Source organism: Castor canadensis, chromosome 17, assembly GCF_047511655.1.
Source record: "Castor canadensis chromosome 17, mCasCan1.hap1v2, whole genome shotgun sequence".
Classification (NCBI taxonomy): domain Eukaryota; kingdom Metazoa; phylum Chordata; class Mammalia; order Rodentia; family Castoridae; genus Castor; species Castor canadensis.
Genome location: NC_133402.1, coordinates 773,849 through 795,792, shown reverse-complemented (window position 1 = coordinate 795,792; position 21,944 = coordinate 773,849). Strand labels below are relative to the sequence as shown.

The window sequence follows — 21,944 nt, the reverse complement described above, 5'->3', positions numbered from 1 at the left end:
CTCCGTGCTTCCCAACAGCCAACCCTGACCACGTTGGCGTGCTGTAGAGCAGAGGTCTGCCTTGGCCTCAGCCCTGCCTGCCGTGGATCACAGGGTGCTGATTTGCTTTTTTGCAAAGTTCAGGTTATAGCACAGTATCACATCGTCCTGTGGCTTGTGTGTTCCTAGCCAGCAATGCCTCAGTGAAGTCCCCAGAGGCCGTGGGGACCCTGTGCAAGTGCCACCTGTGCTGATGGAGTTTGGCTGTCTCTCCTTGACTATGCAGTCACATCCGTGGAAGGTGATGGCCTGAGGAGGTGGCAGTGCCCTTCTAGAGGGGTGTTGGGTTGAGTTAGGGTGGCTGTGACTACTGTGTGAGCAGTGGGGCTAGCTGCAGGCCCCATCGAGCAGCACTGCTGATGGGAGCCAGGGGTCACCAGGATAGTGGTGATGGTGAATGCTGAGTTTCATCGGGTAGCTGCTCACCACAACGAGGCACAGTCTCATACTGACGTTGGCTTGCTTATGCAGCAGGTGTAAGCCAGCAAGACACATGTGTATACACGTGCCACATGTCTGCTCCAAGCTGGGCTCTGCAAGATGCCCCAGGAGCTTGAGAACATGCTCCCGCTTCTGATTGTGTGGTTCAGATGTCAGACCATCAGCCATGCTGCCTCTCCTCTCCTCTCCTCCCCCAGCCCAGCCCCACATGTCTGAAAGGCATCCACACTGCCACAGGCTCTTGTACTCATTTCCTGTGCTGTCTCTTCCTCTAGGTGTGGCTTTCCTGGTGGCTTTCCAGCAAAACAAGGCCCTGATTGGTGACCAGGGCCTGCTGCCCTGCAAGCTGTACCTGAAGAGTGTCCAGCAGTACTTCCATGGCCAGGTCGGCTGGGACGCCTGGAGCTATGCCCCCACCATTCTCTGGCTGCTGGACTGGTCGAACATGAACTTCAACCTGGACCTGCTTGCACTCCTGGGGTTGGGCATCTCGTCCTTCATCCTGGTCACTGGCTGTGCCAACATGATACTCATGGCTGTTCTCTGGGTCCTCTACATGTCCCTGGTCAACGTGGGGCAAGTCTGGTAAGTAGACCTGGGTGGTTACTCTCTGCTGTGTGGGTGCTGGACTCTGCAGAGCACAGCACAGGCGCTATGGCCAGCAAGAGACATTGCGTGCCTTCTTCCTCAGCAACTTCAGAGGGGTGGCACAGGTATGCAGGCTGTGATAGAGGCAGCTGCTGCCACTCAACGAACTATAGGGGATAAAACATGACTGCTGGGAGAGCTGTGTCCCTTGAGACCACACTGCCAGCCTGCTTGAGCATGGAGACGGAAGCAGAAGCCACCAGGGAGCTACTATGGAGCCCTGAGCAGGGGGGGCTTGGCTTTGAGGTCCTTTCTTCCTCCTACCCAAGAGGAGCCATCCCAGTCAGTACTCAGTACAGCGTTGGGGTTGCAGGTCAGACTTGGCCCTGATGGTGGGTTCTAGGGTCAGAGGGGTGATGGAGCTCCTGAGGGTCATTAAAAAAAAAAAAAGTTGTCTGAGGCCACTGATGGGTGTGTGGTGTGTCAACCTGCGGACATGGGGGCTGGTGTCTGTGGATGTGTGGAGAGAGTAGATGCAAGGTTGCTGTCTGTGTGGTCATGTGGGGAGTGGACATAGGGATCTGTGTAGAGATACCAGGTATGAAGGCTCTTAGGGCTCCTTGCCTTGTTCTGTCCTTGTTCTGTCCCCCTTTCCGCTGGGGCATTAGTCCAGCCAGGGTGGTCTGACTGTCTGCACAGCTGGCCTTGGGTGCAGAGGCTCCCCTAAAGGCTCCTGGACATGATACTGACTTTTCTGAAGTTTGGGCTTTGACCAGGTAGTGGCAGCATGGCCGATGGGTCTGACCTTCACTGGGTCTTGATGGCCTCCAGGGGCTGTGGAGCTATCTGGGGTCTGGGCCAGGGTCCAAGCTGACCCTGTTAGTATGGGCCTTTCTGTCCTCTGCATCTTGCATCTGTGCTCAAGGGCTTTTTGGGTAGTGAGATGCAGGCTTCCTCATTGGGGTAATGCTAGCTTGTGTCAGGCCTGGGGTGGCCTGTGGAGATGGTGTTTGGGATGTGAGCTGCTTCGTGATGTACCTTGACTTTGCCAAGGTGTGGGGTGAGGGCAGCAGTGTCTAGATGGGGCCAAAGCAGGTGTTTCCTCTTGGCTAGCCTAAAAAGGAGGGTGCATACCACAGTGTGTCTGGTCAGTTGCTGGCCAGTTGCTTGGGTGGTGGGGTCCACTCTGTGGTCAGACACTCATGGTCAGTATCCCTTCCTGGAGGGGTGTGGTATGTCTGTTTGCTTTGCAGGGTGAGGCTGGCGACGACTCTCCTGATAAACACATATTCCATTGCTGCCTGGCTACCCCAATTTTACTTTTACTAAACTCTGTCTTTCAGCACAGTCTAGATCTACAGAATTGCAGTGAAACAGACAGGGTTTCCCTATTAGTGTGCATTTGTGTGCTTTTCACTAACTGACACGCATACTTCCTAAGTTTCCTCTAACATCCTTTCCCTGACCCAGGACCCCAGGTAACATTTAGTCACATGTCTCCTCAGGCTCTGTTTCTCAGACTCTCCTTGGTTTTGAAGCCTTGGCAGTTTGGGGTGCTGCTTGGGGTCTGTGAGGTGCCCTCCATTGGAGCTGGTCTATCTCGTATTTAGAAGGGAGTGGCTCTGGGAGGACCCAGAGGTGAAGCACTGCCTGTCTCACTGCCATGACACATACTACAAACCTGCCTTGTCTCTGTGAAGTTGTCCCCCGATCCTCTTGGGTGACTCCTCCACTTTCCCCATGTGCTGTGGGTGACTCCTCCCCTTTCCCCATGTGCTGTGGGGTGACTCCTCCCTTTTCCTCCATGTGCTGTGGGTGACTCCTCCCCTTCCCCATGTGCTGTGGGTGACTCCTCCCCTTTCCCCATGTGCTGTGGGTGACTCCTCCCCTTCCCCCATGTACTGTGGGGTGACTCCTCCCTTAACTCTGTGTGCTGTGGGGGACTCCTCCTCTTTCCCCATGTGCTGTGGGGTGAGTTCTGTTTTTTCCTCAGTGTACTGTGGGGTGATTTCTCCCTTTTCCTCCATGTGCTGTGGGTGACTCCTCCCCTTCCCCCGTGTGCTGTGGGTGACTCGTCCCGTTCTGTGTGCTCAGCACAGCCCGAGCATAGTGGTGCTGACCCCTGCAGGACAGCAATCCACACATTTTGAGGAATTTTCACTTAGGGATTTGTGTCCGGTCCTGGTCACTTGATCGTGAGTTATATCGGGGTGGACCTGTGCATATCTACTTTGGCACTTTGGGTGTCTGCTCCAGGAACTTAAACATTTACAGTTAGCAACATTTAAGACAGCCAGTGCTTTGTAACTGCTGCTGAATGAGGTTTTAGTGATTCTTAAAGGGAAACTCAGCATGGACTAGAACCTGCCTTTCTGAAGCAGTGCTCTCACAGAGTGCAGGGATCCAGCTGTACCCTCTGCTCTGGTGTCTTCATTGACATTGACTTTGCCAAGAAGCTGGTTTGTGGCTTCTATCCCCACTTTACTTTGGCACTGACCCCAAAGGGTTTCTATGTCACCATTCAGGATGAGACCCAGCCGTCCTTTCCTCCTCCACATCCTGACTCCCTAGAAGAGGAAAAGATTATCTCTTGAAACTTGGGCCAAGCCGGTGTCTCGGGGTCCTCCTTCCGCCTTGGTGCTTTCTTCCCACAAGGGATGGTGGATCCTCTTCAAAGAGCATACGAGCAGAGGTGTGGTGTCCTTTGCAGTGACATTAACAGCCTTTTCCTGCTCTGAACCACCTGGAGGAGTTGGGACCTCTCTAGGCTGAGTTGTCTACCACCCGCCTGAGTCACTCCTGCCTGTGAGACAACTCACATGGAATGGGGCTCAGCTTCAGGACAGCACAGGGACCCATTGGGAGCCCAGTCTCCAGAGCCTTGGTCACAGCGTGGCCACACTCAACACCATCCCAAGGCCCTGCCTTGCATGGTGCTCCTTGTTAGGACACCAGTTTTGTCAAGCAAAATAACTTTATACTGTCCTCTGTATATTTTGCTTAAGTGTTAATCATTATCCCAGTCATTCATGATATTGAAATAAGTATTTGCACTTTTTCTTACTTAGCATCAGTTGCAAGTGTCGGTTGTGCCACAGCCTACAAGAGGCTTTGTGTTCTGGCTGTTCATGGCGGGAAGTCATCAATACACTTGAGTAGATCAGAGGGCCTGCTGTTCCCTCTCCTCCCTGACGGTCCTGCCCGCCTCACATTGAGGGTTTCAATGCAATCTGAGGCCCTCAGACAGACAGATTTCATTAGGCAACAATTTTTTCTTTAACCTCTTTTTAAGATGTAATTCACATACCATGCTCTTGAACCATTGATAGTGCAAAGGTCAGTGGCACCATGTATTCAGAGCCCTGAAACCCTCACTACTAAGTTGAAAACATTCTTACCACTCCAAAAGAAACCTGCACCCACAGCCATCGCCCTGCCCTCCCCAGGCCCTGGCTACCACTAATGTCCTCCTGTCTATGCCTGGCCTGAACATTTCACATGAGATCGCAGCACCGTAGCCTTTGTGTCCAGTGTGGCGTTTCAGGGACCCTCTCCTTCTCTTGTGGCCCAGCTGGTGCTGGTGTTTGGTGAAGATGGTGAGGGTTCATTCCGGAATCTACCTGTGTGTGGCATTTGTTCTAAGATATCACAGAGAGTGTCTGCTTGTGTGTGTGTGGGGGGGTCCTGTTGGTATCTTTGTTCTGAGGGTGCAAGGTGAGTCCCTGTGTCTGTCACTTGATGGTAATACCCGTTGTCCTGACATGGTTCCAGTGAACACTCAGGCCTTCCTCAAGTTGTTAGTACCCACCAAACTCTTTGAACTTGAGCTCCCTTTTCTAATGATCTGTGTCAAGGAAATAGTTCTTGTTCCTTGTCAGGTTCCAGGGTGTGACATTTTCCATGCTGTATGGGTTGAAAGTATTTTTTCTGCAGGAAATCCAAGTATTACATCTGTTCATTCCTGCTGCATCTTCTTGCTGACTGTGGACCTGGCTCCACATGGGCTCTGCTGGCGGGGGGGGGCTCTGCTTGCTTACTGCCCAGCTCACAGGTCCTCCCAACTGCACCTCCCACACCCACATCCTGGCCTCATGGTTGGGCTTCACTTTGTGGGGGAAATGTGATGGTTTAACTTAAAAGTTTTTAGGCAAAATTATAATACACTTTTCTTCTTTTGTCTTTCAGGTATTCTTTTGGTAAGTGAAAATCATTTAGGAACACTCCACGAGAGTTTATATGTTGGGGTATGTATCTACACATTTTTCCAGCTTTTCCCATTCCTTAAGAGCCTGCCTTAGCTTTCCAGGCATGAGTGGCACTGAAGGTGTTTGTTAACTTACCCTGGTGTCTTAATGACTGGCTATGCTGGGAGGGAGCAGCTAAGGAGGCTGTGAGAACTGTGGGTTTCCAAGGCCAGGTGCTTGGGCATCTGGCAGTTCCCCTGTGTGCTGATGGAGATACCTAGTGTGGAAGACCACCTCCCCTCAGAGTGAGTCCCCACAGCAGGCCCCATGCATTGACTATGCCTGCATGACATCCTGTGGCCCTGTGAGCCCTGCTTATGTGGCTGCAGAGAACAGAATTCACATGGCAGTGATGCTGGTTTGTGTGTCGTTTGGAAGGAAGAATTTTGGGTCCCTCAACCCATGCTGATGAGAGCTGCTGAAGCAAGGCAGAGAGCAACCCCCAGGTAATAGGGTAGACCATGGACAGCTCCCAGATGACAAAACAGGCTGAGGATAGCCCCTAGGTGACAGGGCAAGCCAAGGGCAGCGAGTGTTTTTCAGCGTGAACCTGTGGTAGGTTTGTAGGTCAGCCTGACTCCAGGATCCTCAGCACTTTGGCCCTCCTCCAGGCTGTATACTCTCTGGGGTAGGGGGGGTTGCATTGTCTGGGCCCTACATGGCTTTTGGCCTTGAGCTTGTGTCCCATGCCAGAGGCCACACTCCTCATGCATTCACTCCTTACACACTAAGAACAACCTGGTGGTGTTAGAGATGTGGACTGACTTACAGCCAGGAGGCTACAGGTCTGCTACCTTGAGGTAAATATGGAGAGGTGCCCAGATCCTCAATTACCCAAGAAGACAGGTAGCTAGCTGCATAAAGCAAAAATGACCCAACTGCCTCGGTAGCATCACCCACGGGTTTCCTAACATTGATTGACACCAGTTCCTGCATGGCCGGCTCAATGTGTTCATGTCTGCTCCTTGTTTTTTGGTTCCAAAACTCCCCCAGAGAATCCTGCATTTTCCAGTACTTAGGTTCTTTTATTTATCTGAAATTGCAGCAGATTTGTTTTCTAGCTTTGAGGATGGAAACCTTGAAGCCCCGACTCCTTTTCTGGGGTGAGGAACCCTGCTCTTTCACATGGGCTTGCCACCAGGACCCAGGTACATGGCTGCCCAGGCATCCCAAACCCTGTGTGGGCTGCTATTGGCATCATTTTGTTGTCTGTCACATATTGTCACTGCTTCTCTGATGGCAGATGCATCTTTGGTGACATAGAAGCAAGCCACTGACCTGATACCTCTCCTTCTGCATGTCTTGAGTAACAGGACTTACATGCTCTCTTTTCCTGTTCTGTGCCCTAGCAGGCCACTTTCACAGCGAGTGGTGCAGACCCAGGACATAGTGACCTCACTGAAACCCTCCCGTCTCTTTGCTGCAGCCTGTCTGTCTTCATCCCCCCTGTCCTGGAGACCTGGAGATAGAGGCCCAGTTAGGGGAGGGCAGTGTGGGGTGGAAGTCAAGTGCTTGAGATCTTGTGGAGGCTTCTGTCCTCCAGCCTCACCTGGGCTGCTCTGGGAACTTGAGTCTTCATAGAGAGTGCCTGGTCTCATCCTGGCTGTGCCTGTGTTTCAGTGTTTGGTTTAGCTGTCATGTCTGTTTTGTGAGGTGGCCTTCAATGAATTGAGCAGCAGTGGGGAGCTGAGCAACAATGTCCCCCACGGCCACATCCCTCAAACAGACAGTGGCTTGAAATGCACTGAGCTCCCAGAGCCACACGTCCAGTGCAGCAGCCTCTGGCCACGTGTGTTTTTAAGAAGCCATGTTCCCGCCATCTGTTCCTTGGCCCATGGGGCATGGGGGCTGGTGACCCCATGTAGGGAGGGGAGGCAGGGCTGTTGTGTGCATGAAGTATTAGGAGTGGAGCTCATGTCCCAGGAGACCACACTAGGCTTGGGGAGCCCCCCCAACTTGTATTCCATTGCCCTGAGGTCTGAGGGTGGAGTCTGTTCAGGTTGGAGGCTGGGGCAGTGGAGTGGTGATGGTCCCAGGGAATCTGGGGAAAGAACTCTGGAAGGCCTCATGCCCAGAGGACATCCCTTGTAGGAAAAGCACCTTCCAGTTTTTACTGCAGCTTTACGGTGTAAGAATCAGGCACCTTAGGGCCTGAGGATTCACGTTCCTTCCTTTTAGTAAGAACCTCTATTGATGACTGAGTAGGTTACCCTTGTCTGATAAGGGCAGGGACAGAAGCACTGCTGTGCACATCTTCTCAGACATCTGACCCGATCATACTGTGGTCAGCTGGAAACATAGCAGGGGTTTTGGGAGAGTCGTCCACATAACAGATGCATACAGTAAGCAAAGCAGGTCAGGGGGTGAGCAGCAGGAGCAGTGCCAGGTGAACCACAGGGATGGGGCCAGGTGGTGCCATTGGGCAGCTCTGTGTCTGCAGGGGAGCTTGTGTGGGGACCCAACTCCTGTGCAGTGCGGAGGGCCTGGACTCTGTGACAGGACTTACACACACAGGTTGTATGTTTTTGGGTGATACTAGGGTTTGAACTCGGGGCCTCATGCTTGAGCCACACCCAGTCCCAGATTGTATTTTTATTTCTGTCCTTTGTGGCTGTGTTGGGAGTCTTTCAAGTGGACATGCTCCTTCATAGTTTGGGGGCTCCATTCTCGCTGAGTGGGAAACTTTCCTCCCTGTTAGTCCGCTTTTCTGGCTGTCCTTGGCAGGCACAGGCCGCGTGGGATGCTTACGTGGCTGGGACACTTGAACCCGGGTGTTTCCCTTCATGGCAGCACCTCCCGTCAGCCGTTGTGAATTAAATGCTCCATGTGACCCTTTACCCTGGCTGCTCTTAAATTCATGCTTTAAAAACAGCTTAATGAGGGGTTTACTGGCCCAATTGGAAGTTTTTATTAAGACCCATTAGTGCTGGAGCAGAGCCTGCCTGCAGGAAGCGATTAGCCCAGCCGGCCGGCTCAGCAGGTCCCACAGAACAGCTTCCAGACCTGCGCCTGATGCCGGGCTGGGCATGGCTCTCACATCCTCTGCTGCAGTTTATAGTTCACTCATTCTCTTCCCAGCCCCATATCAGGAAAGCAGTTTCCTTAATTAGATTATCCTCACAACCATAGGCAGCCTCGATGACCAGCCCCGAGCTTGTGCAGCTGCCAGCCTGCCAGGGGTCTGACCCCACATCCCCTTCCTGGGGTTCTCTGTTGATTTAACCCCTTGCTGTGAGCTGGGCAGAAATGTCCTTCTAGAGCCTGGTTCCCCACAGCAGAGTCTCCCCTTGGGTCACTGGGGATAGGTAACCATCTGGAGTCTAGTCACATCCATGGGTGCACGGGCAGCCTGGTCTATAAAATTAGGGCCACTGTGTGGCATGCTGGCCGAGGACTGACTCACCCAGTCACTCCAAAGTAGCTTAACGTCAGTGTATGCTGTACCCAAATGGGGACATACAGTACACATTTCTTTCATTCTCATTCGCTCTCGCTTGCTCTCTCTCTCTCTCTCTCTCTCTCTCTCTCTCTCTCTCTCTCTCTCCCCCCCCACCCTCTGCTTAGTAATATCTGGTGATAATTACTGAGTTGAACCTAGATGAAAATATATCCTAGTCTGCTTTTCCTTCCTCACCTGATCATAACCCAATTGCTCTGGGTTCCTCCACAGTGCTCAGCTACCCGCATCTGAAACCAGCAGAGTTCTGAAGGGCTTTCCTGCTGTGCTTTATGCTTCCAGTCCATTGGGTGGGCTTTATCTGGAATTCTTCTGACTTGCCTCTTGGTTTTATTGATGCCAGATTGTGGAGAAGTGGGCTGTCTAGCTGCGCTGCTTTTCATCCATGGTGTGAGGCCACAACGTTGGCATTCAGCCTGCGTGCTGTGCCTGGCGTCGAGGAGGGCAGTTCTGTCCCCACCCACTCTCCAGGTCAGCCTTAGCCCAACAGGCAGTTGAGGGATTTGCTCTGAGTACCCTGCATTGGGGAATCTCTCTGACTTGGAGCTTGTTCCTCTCAAAGCCACACATCCTCCTCACTGTCCATCTCCACAGCTGCAGGTGCTGTGTTGCGTCCCCCTCCCCTCCTCATGAGCAGAACAGCCATGGGGTGTCTCCTTTTTGGCTCTTCAGAGACTGACTTTATCAGATTTTTTAATTTTTTTTTTTTTCAGTGCTGGGATCAAACCCAGGGACTCACATGTGCTAGTCAAACTCTCTACCACTGAGCTACAGTCCCAGCCTGAGAGTGTTCTTTTAATAAAGAAGAATTAGGTGCATGCATGGATTAGCCACATGGTATTGCTGGCTTATACAAAAGCAGCAGGACCTTGTTTTACCTTCTGCTTACCCCAAATCCCGTTCTGCAGATGAACCCCTTTACCTCCACTAACACATGTCCTGGTATTTGCCCTCACATTTCTAGATAACGTTCATTTGGGTTAGTCTTGGCATGTCACTTTGAGATGTTGTCCACTTCCTGTGAGGAGTGACAAGGGTCACCCTCAACATGCGCTAGCACACTTCTTTACCATCTTAGCACAGCTGTGTCACAGACAGAATTTTTATGAATTTAATTGTCCTTCCTTCCGTTACTGTGACAATGCAAAGGTTGTTGACTGCTCAGTCAAATGGTGAGTATCATAATTTTTTTGATCTTTTGTTAATAGTTGCCTCTTCTTTTGTGGTTTGCTTAGTTTTTTATTTCTGAGCATGTCTCACCAATTTGTTCCAAATTCTCCAGCCTTCCTGTGGTTTGTTTGTTTGTTTGTTTATTTGTTTGTTTTAACAGAATCAGACACATTAGATGCTCCAGTCCTTCTCTCCACGTTATGGAGACTCCAGCTCATAACTCTCTAGCACCAGTATAGCTGGTTCACTGTCATTGCCGCCTCGAATTCCACCAGTTGATTTGTCCTTTTCTGCATCGTACAAATCCTTATGGTGCACAGGGGCTGGTGACCTCATTATATTGGGGACAAGACTCAGCGTCAGTGGCCACTTTTTCCATGGCCACCTTTTTCCCTCCCATGACCTTCTCATGGAGGGTCATTTTTCAGCCTTCTGTGTGACCACACTCATAGGAACACTCCACAAAGCACCTGGTGAGCTGAAGCTTACCTTTCCTTGTCCAGTGAAGCCAGGCAGGCCATTGTTCTGTGCCCAGGGCAACTTCCCTCCAGGTGAATGTGTTCTGGCTATTGTGAGCACCCAACAGGCTAGAGGAGAACTCCATCGAGGCTGCCCACTGGGCTGAGTGTCCCCAAGCTTCCTGACTGCCAGGTCCCTTGCTGCCCATAGGAAGAACACAGGACCAGCAAGCCTGACCTTTGCCAGCACAAGGAACAGGAAGAGGCTGTTGGCTGGCGCCAGCACAACATCTGCATACCAGTTTCTTTTGTAAATGCTTTGATGTTTTAGAACAAATTTTAAAGGAGGAGGCTGAGCTCTGAGCTGTCACAATGGCAGCTCTTGTGTGGAGGTTTGTGGGAGGATATAGCACTGATATGGTTGGGTGCCACTAGTGTCTCCTGGGTGCGTGTATCAGGCTTCTTGATATCTGTGTCCACTTACCCAGCTGTGCCTCTTTCAAGGCAGGATCCCCTGCATTCCTCATAGGCACCTTGGCTCACAGAGTGCTGCTGGTTACATTTGGTCCCAGGGTGGGATGTCTCTGGGGCATTTGAAGGCTGTGAGGAGGAACCAGAGGTGGGCTTTTGGGTGATGTCCACAAACACGTGAATGTTTTTGTGCAACTTCCAGCAGGTGTCACTGGCTTCTCCCCTTGGCACTGATACCTTGGCAGGTGTTCACACTACCAGCCCAGCTCTCTTTTTCTCCACTTGCACCCTGGGGTGTAGACTCTTCTCATGGGTCACTGTGACATCACTGCACCTGCCTCTCTTCCCACCCCTGATTCTTTGGACAAGGAGAGCATGGGTTTGGTGCTAGACCCATGGTAGCCACACACAGTAATCACAAGGAGCCTCTTTTCATCAATTCCTTTAGAAGAAGCACCTATAGCAATAGTCCACAGGCCTAGGGATGCAGCTCTTCTTCCTGCTTGACCCTATCATCTGCACGTGTAAGAGGCACTAAGTGAAAATGAACAGTTGGAGGTTCAATCCAACCTACACCAAACACAAGAGGGTGAACAGAAGTGAGAGTGAGGAGCAGCTACCCTCTGGTCAGTTTGTGGTCTGTTCCCTGGTAGCAGAGGATGACCATAGATTGTGGCTGACCATAGGGCTGCAGGTAGCTATGGACAGTAGGGTTGTGGCAGGACCTGCTGCTGTACCCAGGCTATTGTGCCCGTCTATGAAGAGGGGAGGGTGGCATATGGTAGGCAGTTGATCTGTGGTGGCCCGGACGGCAGAGGCATGAGCACCTGGAGCTTTGCCCATGGGTCAGAGCCATGTCTATGAGACAACCTCAGTCAGCAGCAGAGAAAACCCAGCCTCAGTATCATGACAGCTGCAGGCTCACTGGGGAACCTGACCTCAGCTCCACAACAGCTGCATGCCCATTGGGGAACCTGATCTCTACTCTGTGACAGCCTCAGACTCACTGAGGAACCCAACCTCGGTTCCACGACAGCCTCACATTTGTTGGGGAACCCCTCTCCAGCTCCACAACAGCTGTAAGCTCTCTAGTGTTCTCTATCTTTCCATCAAGGCCCAAGACAGTCACATCTCCCAGGAGTTGAGGGTTGTTATCTTTGATGAGTTGTTTAAAGCACAAACTACAAAAGCCATAAAAAGTCAAGTGGTTTGTTGAGGCTTAGGTGGCAACAGGATGTGAAGTGGTTTAACAGTGGCTGTAGGGGATATTTATTAAACCAGCCACCAACAGCCAGCCACCGGCTCCTGCGTTGATGTTAGGGGAATTGTTCATAGGCAACAGGGGGCGGCATGCACAGCCTGGAGCACCTGAGTTAGTGGCCCTCCCTGGAGGACAGCATGGCCAGTGGTCAGAAGTCATGAATACATGGGCCTGTGAGTCTTCAGCCCCACATCAGGTTTTCCTAAAGCAGAGCTGAGGAATGCTCAGAGTCGGACACTAGGACTCCATCTCTCAGCTTACGGTGGGAGAATGTGGAAACCTGGAAGGTACAGCAGCGGGGAACCTGTTAAGTATTTGCTCCTCTTCTCTGGATTTTGCAAGACATGGCTGCAGTGCTTTGTCATTGTGGCTGTGCAGACAGAAGGAGGGAAGTCAGCTGCCTTAGAAAGCCAAAGGGCCATTCCCTCCTGGGACTTGAGGGTCTGCCGATTCTGTGGGTGAATGGGAAGGAAGCAGTGAGATTCAGGCCAGTCCAGAGCCTCTTTCATATCAGGGATCAGGGCAGGAGAAGACTGAGGAAGTCATGCCTGGAGGATCACAGGCACCTGTCACTATGGCTGCCCAGAAAAGACCTAGGACTCTTGACACATCCAGAGTTTGGCCCGCTTGCTGAGATCACCACAGATGGAGCACGAAGATGGTGGGTAATTCAGAGTAGAGGGTGTAAGTTGGTGGTCTTCTGGACTGTGGCGTCCAGATTTGGGTGGGAGTATGTGATAAACCAGAGGAAACAGAATCTACCAGTTCACATTTTCAACATTGGCAGAGGCCAGGTGACTGTGGGACAAGTTGGTTTGGGGCTTCCCAGTCTCACCACCTTCCCAGTACTCTGGGGAGGTGAAAGCAGCCAGGCCGTAACTGTTCAACTAACCCTGGGGCAGTGGCCTGTCCTGCAGTGCTGGATAAGCTAGGTACCGGGCCAGCTTCTTCTCTGTGGACTGTGTTCTGGGTTTGTAGTGTTTGGTGGCAAGAAATCTAATCTGCAAAGTAGCTGCTTGACCTCAGGCCACAGAGCCATGAGGATGGTGTTGTCTTAGGCTATCACCTTGTCCTGGCCACACTGCACAGGCAGTGGCCAGGATGAGGCTAGTGGCCCCACCCCTTCTAAATTCTAAGTGTGTGTGGGAGGATCAGAAAACTTGCTTGGTCCCAAGTCAGTGCATCCTGAGGTTCTAACTCCTGTCAGTCCAGGTGCCATCTGCTCTGGGGATGGATCACAGGTCTCACCACACCCCCATCTTATATAGAATTAACCACAGTGTGCAGTTTTCACTGATAAACTCTTGCCCTCCCCATTCAGCATCTTGCCTTCAGAACCAGGATTCTGGAGAGTTGGTACCATTAAACCCATTTGGCTTCCCTCAGTAAATGGACAGCTCTCTTCCTTCTCCCTCTTTGTGCCAAGATCAGTAATGATAGCCATAATTCCCAACAAAAACCACACTGAGCCCTGTCAAGGGAAGCCAGGCAGGTCCCACTGTGGCTCCAGAGAAGTCTGGAGCGAGGTGGTAAGGCGTGAGCTGAGGAGGGCACTTGGCGACAGCCTGTCGTTCTGCTCAAGAGCAGGATACAGGGCCACGGCTTACTCATTATGAATGAGCTTGGAACTGGAGCACAAGCTTCTGTTTCCTGAGGGAGAGTGGCCATCTTGCATCAGGTGATGGGGGAAGCGATTTGCTTCAGTGAGCACACAGCCCGAGACTGTGGTCCTGTGCCATGCTCCCAGTGGTGGTCCAGGTCTGCTGGCTGTGTTTTTCATCCATGTAGGGTTGATGTGGGTTGGCCTCCAATCAGAACAAAGTCGGGCTCCCCGTTTCCCATCCCAACATCCAGTTCTCAGCCTCCTTGGGGAATTGCTCATTGTGGAAATAGATCTACCATTTTGTTTTGGAAAAACATAATTTTTGAAATTGGTATCCCAGGATTGAGTACACATAAGACCCTACCTGACTCCTGTCCGCACCTCATGCTCTCTAAGGAGTAAGGACTGCTCTATGCATGCAGGCTGGCTTCCCCAGGGCCGGTTAGTGGATGCCCCCTGGCAAGACACTGCAGTCCTGTGTGTCCTACACTGGGCTTTGCCTCAGCAGCCCCAAGAACGGCCATTGTGAGTATGCTAGGGCAGCAGGAGAGTCCATCTTGTCTGAAGATTGAAGTCTGAATGTCTCTAGTAAAGGTGGATTCCAGCTAGGCTGCAGTGGGTGCTCTCCCTGCTTCCTGTCCATAGACCCCATTCTCTACTTGCTGGCTCTTAATCTCAGCCATATCAGTTACAACTGGCCTTTCTGATTTATACCCAAAATGGTCAGTGTTTTTACTAAGTATCTCTCAGGCACATCTGTGATAGCGAAGGACTTTCTTCCCTTGCCCGGCTTGGGCAACCACCTGCTGCGTGCAGATCAAGATCAGTGATTTCCCTCCCTGTGAAACTGCCCTTCACAAATGCAGGGGTTATTGAGTGCTGCATCCTCCCCAGGTCTGGGTTACCCAGAGCAGACAGTCCCCGGAAGGAGTGCTGCAGAGCCTCTTCTTCCTTCCTCCCTGTTTCTAACAGGAAGTCAGCTGCTGCTGGAACCGGTCCTCTGCAGTCAATGGGTTGTTTCTTACTGCCTGGGAGACTTTTGTTTGACTCTACCATGTCAGCTGTTTTTTCATATTCTACTTACAATTCACTGTTTCGAATCTGTAATTTATGTGTTTTACCAAATTTTGATTGTGTTGGCATTATTCTTAAAAAGTTCTTGGTCCCATTCTCTCTCCTCCATGATTCCAGTTATACTTGCACTCATTCCTCTGGCTTTTTTTCTTCAGTCTGTAAATCTCTTCTTTAGGTTGAATAACTGTGACTGGTCTTCATGTTCACTGCCCTTCTCTTCCATTCTCCAGTCTGCTGTTAAATTCATCCAGTAAAATTTCTAATTTGGATATAAGGTTTTTCATCTGTGGGGTTCATTTGGTTTCTTTTTTACATATATAGTTCTATTTCTCTGCAGCATTTTCTTGTCTGTTTGTGCTACACAAGCATCTTTTCCTTTACGTCCCCGAGTGTACTTAGGATGCGTACCTCGGCAGCCGTGGGGCTGTGTTCTGGGTTCGGAGTGAGTAGAGGAAGGAAATGAGTGAAATATGCACATGGTGTCTGGTGTGGTGGTGTAGGTGCTGCCCAGATGAACAGAGACCCATGGCAAGTGACATATCCAGGGAAGGTATGCAAGTCAAACTGTCATTGTTGTGACAAATATCTGAGATAAACAGTTGAAAGGAGAAAAGATAGTTTTGTTTCAGTTCATGGCCAGCTGGCTTCCTTGTTTCTGGGCCTATGGTGAGGCAGGGCACCATGGTAGAAGGGCGTAATGGAGCAGAGCCACTCACCACATGTTGGCTAGGAGGCAGGAGAGTGAGGAGGAGACTAAGAATAAGATATACCTTTCTAGGGCATGCCCCCAGTGACCTGCTTCCTCCAACCAAATCCCACCTCCTGATTTCCACCATCTCCCAATAATGGCATCAATTTATGAATTCATGTGGATTAATCCACTGATTAGGTCAGAGCCCCCAGGATCCTATCATCTTCAGTGATTGGATCCAACAGCTAGGCACCAAGACTTTGACACATGATCCTTTTTTTGGGCTATTTCATATCCAAACCATGTAACACTCTGCCTCTGGCCCCTAAAGGCTCATGTTTATCTTAATAAAGCAAATGCATTTAGTCTATCTCAAAGAGTCCCCAAAGTCTCAACAGCTCCAGCATTTTCAAACATTCAAGTTCAAAGTCTCCTCTGACAAAGCGAACTCTTAGATGTATAGGACCCTATAAAAAGAAAAAAGAAAATTACATACCTCTGATAGACAGTGGTACAGCGCAAGCATTCCCTTTCCAAAAGAGAGAAAGGAATCATAGGAAGGAGACCAGAACCCAGCACGCCAAACACTAAATCTGTACTCCATGTCCTGCATCGGGAGCACATGGCAGTGTGATATGAGTGAGCTCCCAAGGCATTGGGAGTCCCTGTCATTACGGCTGTGCCAGCTGCAGCACATTCCTGCCATCTCTTAACTTCCTGGGTGCTCTGTGTCAGCTTTGACTTCACCCTCACAGCTTCATGCATGGCCTTCTCAGGCTTTCTGCAAGAATCCTGACCCTGCCACACATTGCCTGGCCTCCCTGGCTTTCCTTTGAAATCAAGGTGAAGCCTCCATGACCTTGCAACTCTTGCATTCTTCATGGCTACAAAACCAGCATCATGTGAATGCCAAGGTCTGCCTCCTGCTCTAGCAGTAGTTGGTTCCCTGGGACCACAGCTGGAATGGCCTCTGAGTGCCTGGCAGAGGGGAGGGGGGCCTTGATCCCAGTGAAATGAATCCCAGGGAAACAGCTTCCTACCTGGCTGTGTGCGAGCAGGGTGTCCTGTAGCGCTTCCTTCCCAAGGGAAAGTCTTTCAGATGAGATAAAGGTACACCTTTATACCTTTGAGACTAGGATGGGAGGAGTCTTGCTGATTCCTAGGATGACCTCAAGATTACTTTCCTGTTGTCCCTCTGCAAAGTACTTGGCTGCTGGCTTTTTTTCTTTTTTTCTTTTTTTCTTGGTAGTTTAAACTCATGGCCTTGTAAACAGAGGCCTGTGGGCCTCTGCAGTTGAGCCACACCCCAGCCCTTTTTTCATTTTCTTGGACGGGGCCTTTTGTTTTTGCCTGGTGCCAGCCTCAGACCACCACAGTCCCTCTACCGTAGGCCTTCTGCATAGCCAGGATCACAAGCCCTCACCACAGTGCCCACCTTGCTCTGACTGGTGTAAAGTGACAGTCCTCCTGATCTCCACTGCCCAAGTAGCTGGGATTACAGGCATGTTCTGCCATACCAGACCTGTACTGGCTGCTTTTCCAGTGGCGCTAATCCTTTCATAACCACGCCTTCCTTCTTCTGCAGCTTTCAACACACTCCTTTTCTGGCCAAACTGCCAACTTTCCTAATCTCTGCTTTTTGCTCCTAATTCTCACTCTAAGCCTGGCCAAAACAGCCAGCAATAACCCATGCCACAGCATGAATCCTGGCCTGCCTCAAAACCTCCTCCATCTGGTCAATTAGCCATCCTCCCACAAAGTCTCAGGGCATGCACAAAATGTAGACAAATTCCTTGACAGAATGTAGCACACTTGGCCTATTGTCCATTTCCTAATAGAGTCCTCACTTCCATTTGAAACCTCATGGGCACATTCTGCATTCTTATTGGTATTCTGCTCTTCTGAGCTCCCACCAGCTCCGCTCACAGCATCCTAGGCTTTCTCCAGCCCATTTCTCCAAACTTTTCCAAATTCCTCCCACAAGCCACTTCCACAGGCAGTGAACCACATGCAGGTAAAGTCACAGCAGCAACCCCACTTCTCAGTACCAACTTTCTGTGTTAGGTTTTTGTCATAGCAGTGAAAAGTACCCAAGAGAAACAACTTAAAGGAGGAAAGGGTGGCTTTGGCTTCTGGTTTCAGTCCTTGCTCACTTGGGTGTGCTGCTTTTGGGCCCATGTGTGATGAGGCAGAGCATCATGGTGGAGCTGAGTGCTGACCTCATGTGGGGCAGAAGGCAGAGCCAGCAAGTGAGAGCTTCCTCCTCCTCTTTTTATCGCATCTGGCCCCAGCCTATGGGTGTGCCTTCATGATGGGGCTCCCCCTCCTCCCCAGTTGCTGCCTTACCTGCCAATCATGTGGAAATGCCCCCACCCAGAGGTGTGTTTTATAATCTAGGTATTTCTCAACCCAGTCAAGTTGACAGTCAAGGTTAACTGTCACAGGCCTCCTGAGACGGTGGCTGTAGGGTAGGTGCTCGGGGCGGGGCAGAAGCCTGAGCTGGGCCAGGGCTTCAGGAAAGGACAGGTACCCCAGGGCAGCATCAGGTCGGGGAGCCAGTCGGGGCACTCATCACTTCACCCTTGCTGTGTGTTCCTGTCTGCTGGTCAGCAGGTGGCATTTTCCTTTGAGACTCACGTCTGTCTTAACTGAACCACAGTCCTCAGCAAGATAACATTTCTAAAAATTTCTCCTGATGATATCAAGGACGCCATGCCTGGGGCTGGCTGTTGACCTCTGAGTGAGACTTGACCACTAGCAGCACCACTAGTGCACAGCCTATGGCAGTGATGACCCCTCCCTGTCCAGCCTGATCCCTGTGGGCTAGTTGACTGCCCCATGCCAGGGCAGGTCTGTTGGGTGTACACTGGCCTATTTTGTTCCCCACTGCCTGAAACTTGTCTGGAGAGTGCATGCTATCCATTTAGGGTACCTGGTGCCCAGAACTGGTTGTGGGGTAAACACAGGCCTGCTTGGGTCCCCGGTGCCTGGGGCAGGTCTGTGGGGTGCACTTTGGCCTAGTTGGCTGCCTAGTGCCTAGGGTGGGTCTGTGGGTCACCCCTCGGCAGACTTCCTTCCCCACCTGCTGCTGCTGTCATCATTGGCCTTTTAGCAGGACTCCCTGCATTTCCTCCCCTCCCCTCCCCTCTCCCCTTCCCCTCCACTTTTAGGGTTGAGAGCGTTTCAGAGGTCAGGAGAGAGGGAAGAGCAGTGTGTCCACCATGGGCTCCTGGTAGATGGAGCAGAGGCCACAGGGTTGCCCTGTCCTGGCCTCTTATGGTGGCAGTGTGGGTGGTTTCCACCTGCTTCCCAGGTGTACTGACCCTTATTTATTTCCTGACAAGTATGCAAGTTCATGTGGTTACAGGGCATAACAGACCCCACATGGGGTGAGCTGGGCCCATGGAAGACTCCAGGAAGACCTGGAAATGGCTGTGTGCGAAATTATACGTGATGACAGGACACCCCGTTACTACAGCATGCAGGCTGATTGATGTGCTAAGGACCCATTTGAATGCCGCATCAGATGGTGCTGCTTGGCTGCGCAGGTCCTGGAGCCCCTAAAGGAGCAGGATCTGCTCTTCCCAGCAGGTGAAGGTGGGTGGCTGCCTGTGAACACAGGGCAGGGTCCAGGTGCACGAACTCACTTCACTGCAGTTCTGGAATGAGGCCCACACCATGCAAGTGCCCTGAGCAGGTGCTACCTGGGCCTGTGAACCTGGCTTGTAATTGGGGTACACACCTGTGCTGTCCACCAAGGGACAGGGGTCCAATACAGTCACTGAAATTTATATGAGGTTGAGCTAAAATTAAAATTTTTAAATTTCTCCCTCACTCACACTGGCTGCATTTTGAGTATTCAAAGGCCCTGGTGGGCAGTGGCTCCTTGACCACCAGCACAGAATGTCTTCGTCCTCATAGACCGCACTGAGGGACAGAGCTGCCTGGAATGCTGGGCAAACTGAGGCTCATTTCCATGCATAAGAAACAAAGAAGGAACAGTAAAGCGTCGTGCCCTTCAGCCTGATGTATGTTAAATATTTGGAATATATTAATCTGGAACAAACCCCTGTCGCCAAGTCTAATTTCCGTTGAGGGAAGTAATCTTGCATTCGTCCAGAGGCAGTAAAGCTGCTGAGGTCACCACTGGGGATCCTGTTTCCAGGCTAGCTGGCGGCACCTGCAGAGATCTGAGCAGCAGGGGACAGCAGGCGCGGAAGTCTGGTTGTCACAGCAACCCAGCATTAACTAGCATGACAAGCACAGGGACCCAAGGTTGCCACAGGGGTCACCGAGAGGGCACGCAGGCTACAGAGGTCACTTCCTGTTTCTCTGCAGCGCCCAAGGACATCCTTGAAACACGTATTAATGGATTGCTAAACGCATCAGTACTAGGAGCATGCAGTTGTCATTCTATTTAAAGCGTGAACCCTTTAGCCAGCTCTTCCAGTACATCTACTTGTTAGAAAATGCTTCCCCGTTTATCATCTGATCTCTGCTTTAATCCCATTGGTTAAAGCTTGGTTTCCCCCAACGACTTGCTGCTCCTTTAGCATATCAGGCTGTGCCCAACAGCGAGATGGCTTAGCCTCACAGGACATGTTCTCGTGATGTGACACATGGCCAGGAGGCCAGCAGGGCTGAGCGGCTTGTGGTGTCTAGAGATTCCTGTGCAGAGTCTGGGTCCTGGTGGGGCACTGCACCTGGCTCCAGAAGTGAGGAGGGGCTGGGAGGAGGTGGTGGGGTGGACCACAGCAGTGCTCCTTCCCTCAGGGGACAGCCCTGGGGTCAGCATTCCAGCATCTCTGAAGGCAGCCTTATATAGACAAAGACAAGCCCTAAGTCTGGTAGAAAGGGGCAGCTCCGTATGGCCATCCTGAGAGTCGCCAGGGGTCAGCAGCCTGAACCAGACCCTCCACAGTGCACACTGCAGTGCTCCTGTGTGGTACCTGCTCTCAGGATGGCATCTGATGGATGAGGTCACTTCCAGGCTGCACACCAACTGTGTTTGGGGGCTGTAGGTTGGTGATGACCTGCTCCTGTGTGTGCAGGGGTTCCAGCTGGCTGAGTCAGAAACCACCATGTGCACACTGGGCCTGACTGTCGTGGGCTGCTCCTGCAGGCACCTCTGCTTCCAACATGCAGTCATTTTCCATATCCCAAGCCTCAGGTTGAGTCTCCATCAGACACCATGAGACATAAACCTAAACTGTCAAAAATGGTCCTGCAGAATGGTGTGTGTAACAAAAGCACAGATTTGAATTGCAAAGGACTGGAAAAACATGACAGCCATGAGTCCCTGGTCCCTGGAATGTTTCCAGCGAGAAGACAAAGCTGTCTCCTCCATGTGACCTGTTGCTGTCCAGGGATATGCTAGACATTACAGTCTGAGCCTCATAAAGGCTGCACCGCAAGCCACGGAAGCTTGTGCTGTGCGGATGTGGACCACGGGGAACCCTGAGGTCAGGCAAGGGGAGAAGGGAGACCCACAGCTCACTGGAGGTGTGTACCACATGGCCCGTGGCATTTCTGAGGCCGACAGCCCTGCTTTCCCATGCTAGCGATAGTGCAGAACCAGATTTTGGTGTGCTATTTCATAACTTCTCATCCTAAAATATAACCTATGAAAATTAAGGAAACTTTTAAAAGCTCCTGGCTCCCTCCAGGGCCATCATTAGAAGCCCCTGGCGACCGAGGGCGGGCGGCTCCGTGCTGGAATGACAGCTAGTCAGTGGGGGGAGGGGGTGCATTGATCCCTTCTCCGTTTTTAACTGCGAAGCTAATGGGTTTCCTGTTTCTCACGTGGCTGGTGGCTGTCACTTTTGAAGGATCCATCTGTGCTATATTTAATTACTCTTTCTGAGTAACTGAAATGGTTCCAGTGGAGCTTATGAGGCCTGTTACCATTTTCTTTCTAGAGTGGCCATTGCGGGAACTTGCCATTCTGAGATGTTTCAGATCATATTTCTCCTGGGGGGGTGTGCAGCCTTTGACACAGCAACTCTGGCTCCAAGTGACATTTCCCCATGTCTCACCTGTATGTGACATCTGCCACCCCTCACCAGCCCCTGCCCTGACACCAGTTTACTCTTGAGCTCGCTGTGGCCCAGCATGTCCGTGTCCTGGCTAGCCCTGGTCCTGTGGCAGGAATGATACTGGTGATGTGGGTCCTGGGGCAAGCAATGGCCCTTGCCCGCTTGTGAGAGAGCACACCCACCCACAGGGCCTTCTGGAGGCTTCTGCCTTCTCCATGCCCCCTCCCCTCCCATTCTCAGCCCACCAGGACCCCAAGCCCCTCCCAGACCCTGCATCTAGCAATGGCCAGCTCCTTACCCACCCCTTGTATTCCCATCACATCAATGGTCTTAAAATTCTGACCCCTTTACCTCTCATCGCAAATGCTGCTCTCAGCATCAGACTCTAGCACAGCTTCTGGCAGTGTTCTGC

The 21,944-nt window shown here is 51.5% G+C and overlaps 1 protein-coding gene across 1 annotated transcript in view; it reads left to right on the top strand.

The window, feature by feature from the left end:
- The window catches only part of LOC141418599 (lipase maturation factor 1-like), a 37,696-nt gene that overhangs the window by 10,490 nt on the left and 5,262 nt on the right, over window positions 1–21,944 (top strand). The window contains exons 2-3 of the mRNA XM_074059976.1: window positions 756–1,065; window positions 5,254–5,312. Coding sequence (XP_073916077.1) covers window positions 756–1,065; window positions 5,254–5,272 — 329 coding nt within the window. The 3' untranslated portion in view covers window positions 5,273–5,312. The remainder of the gene's footprint in view (window positions 1–755; window positions 1,066–5,253; window positions 5,313–21,944) is intronic.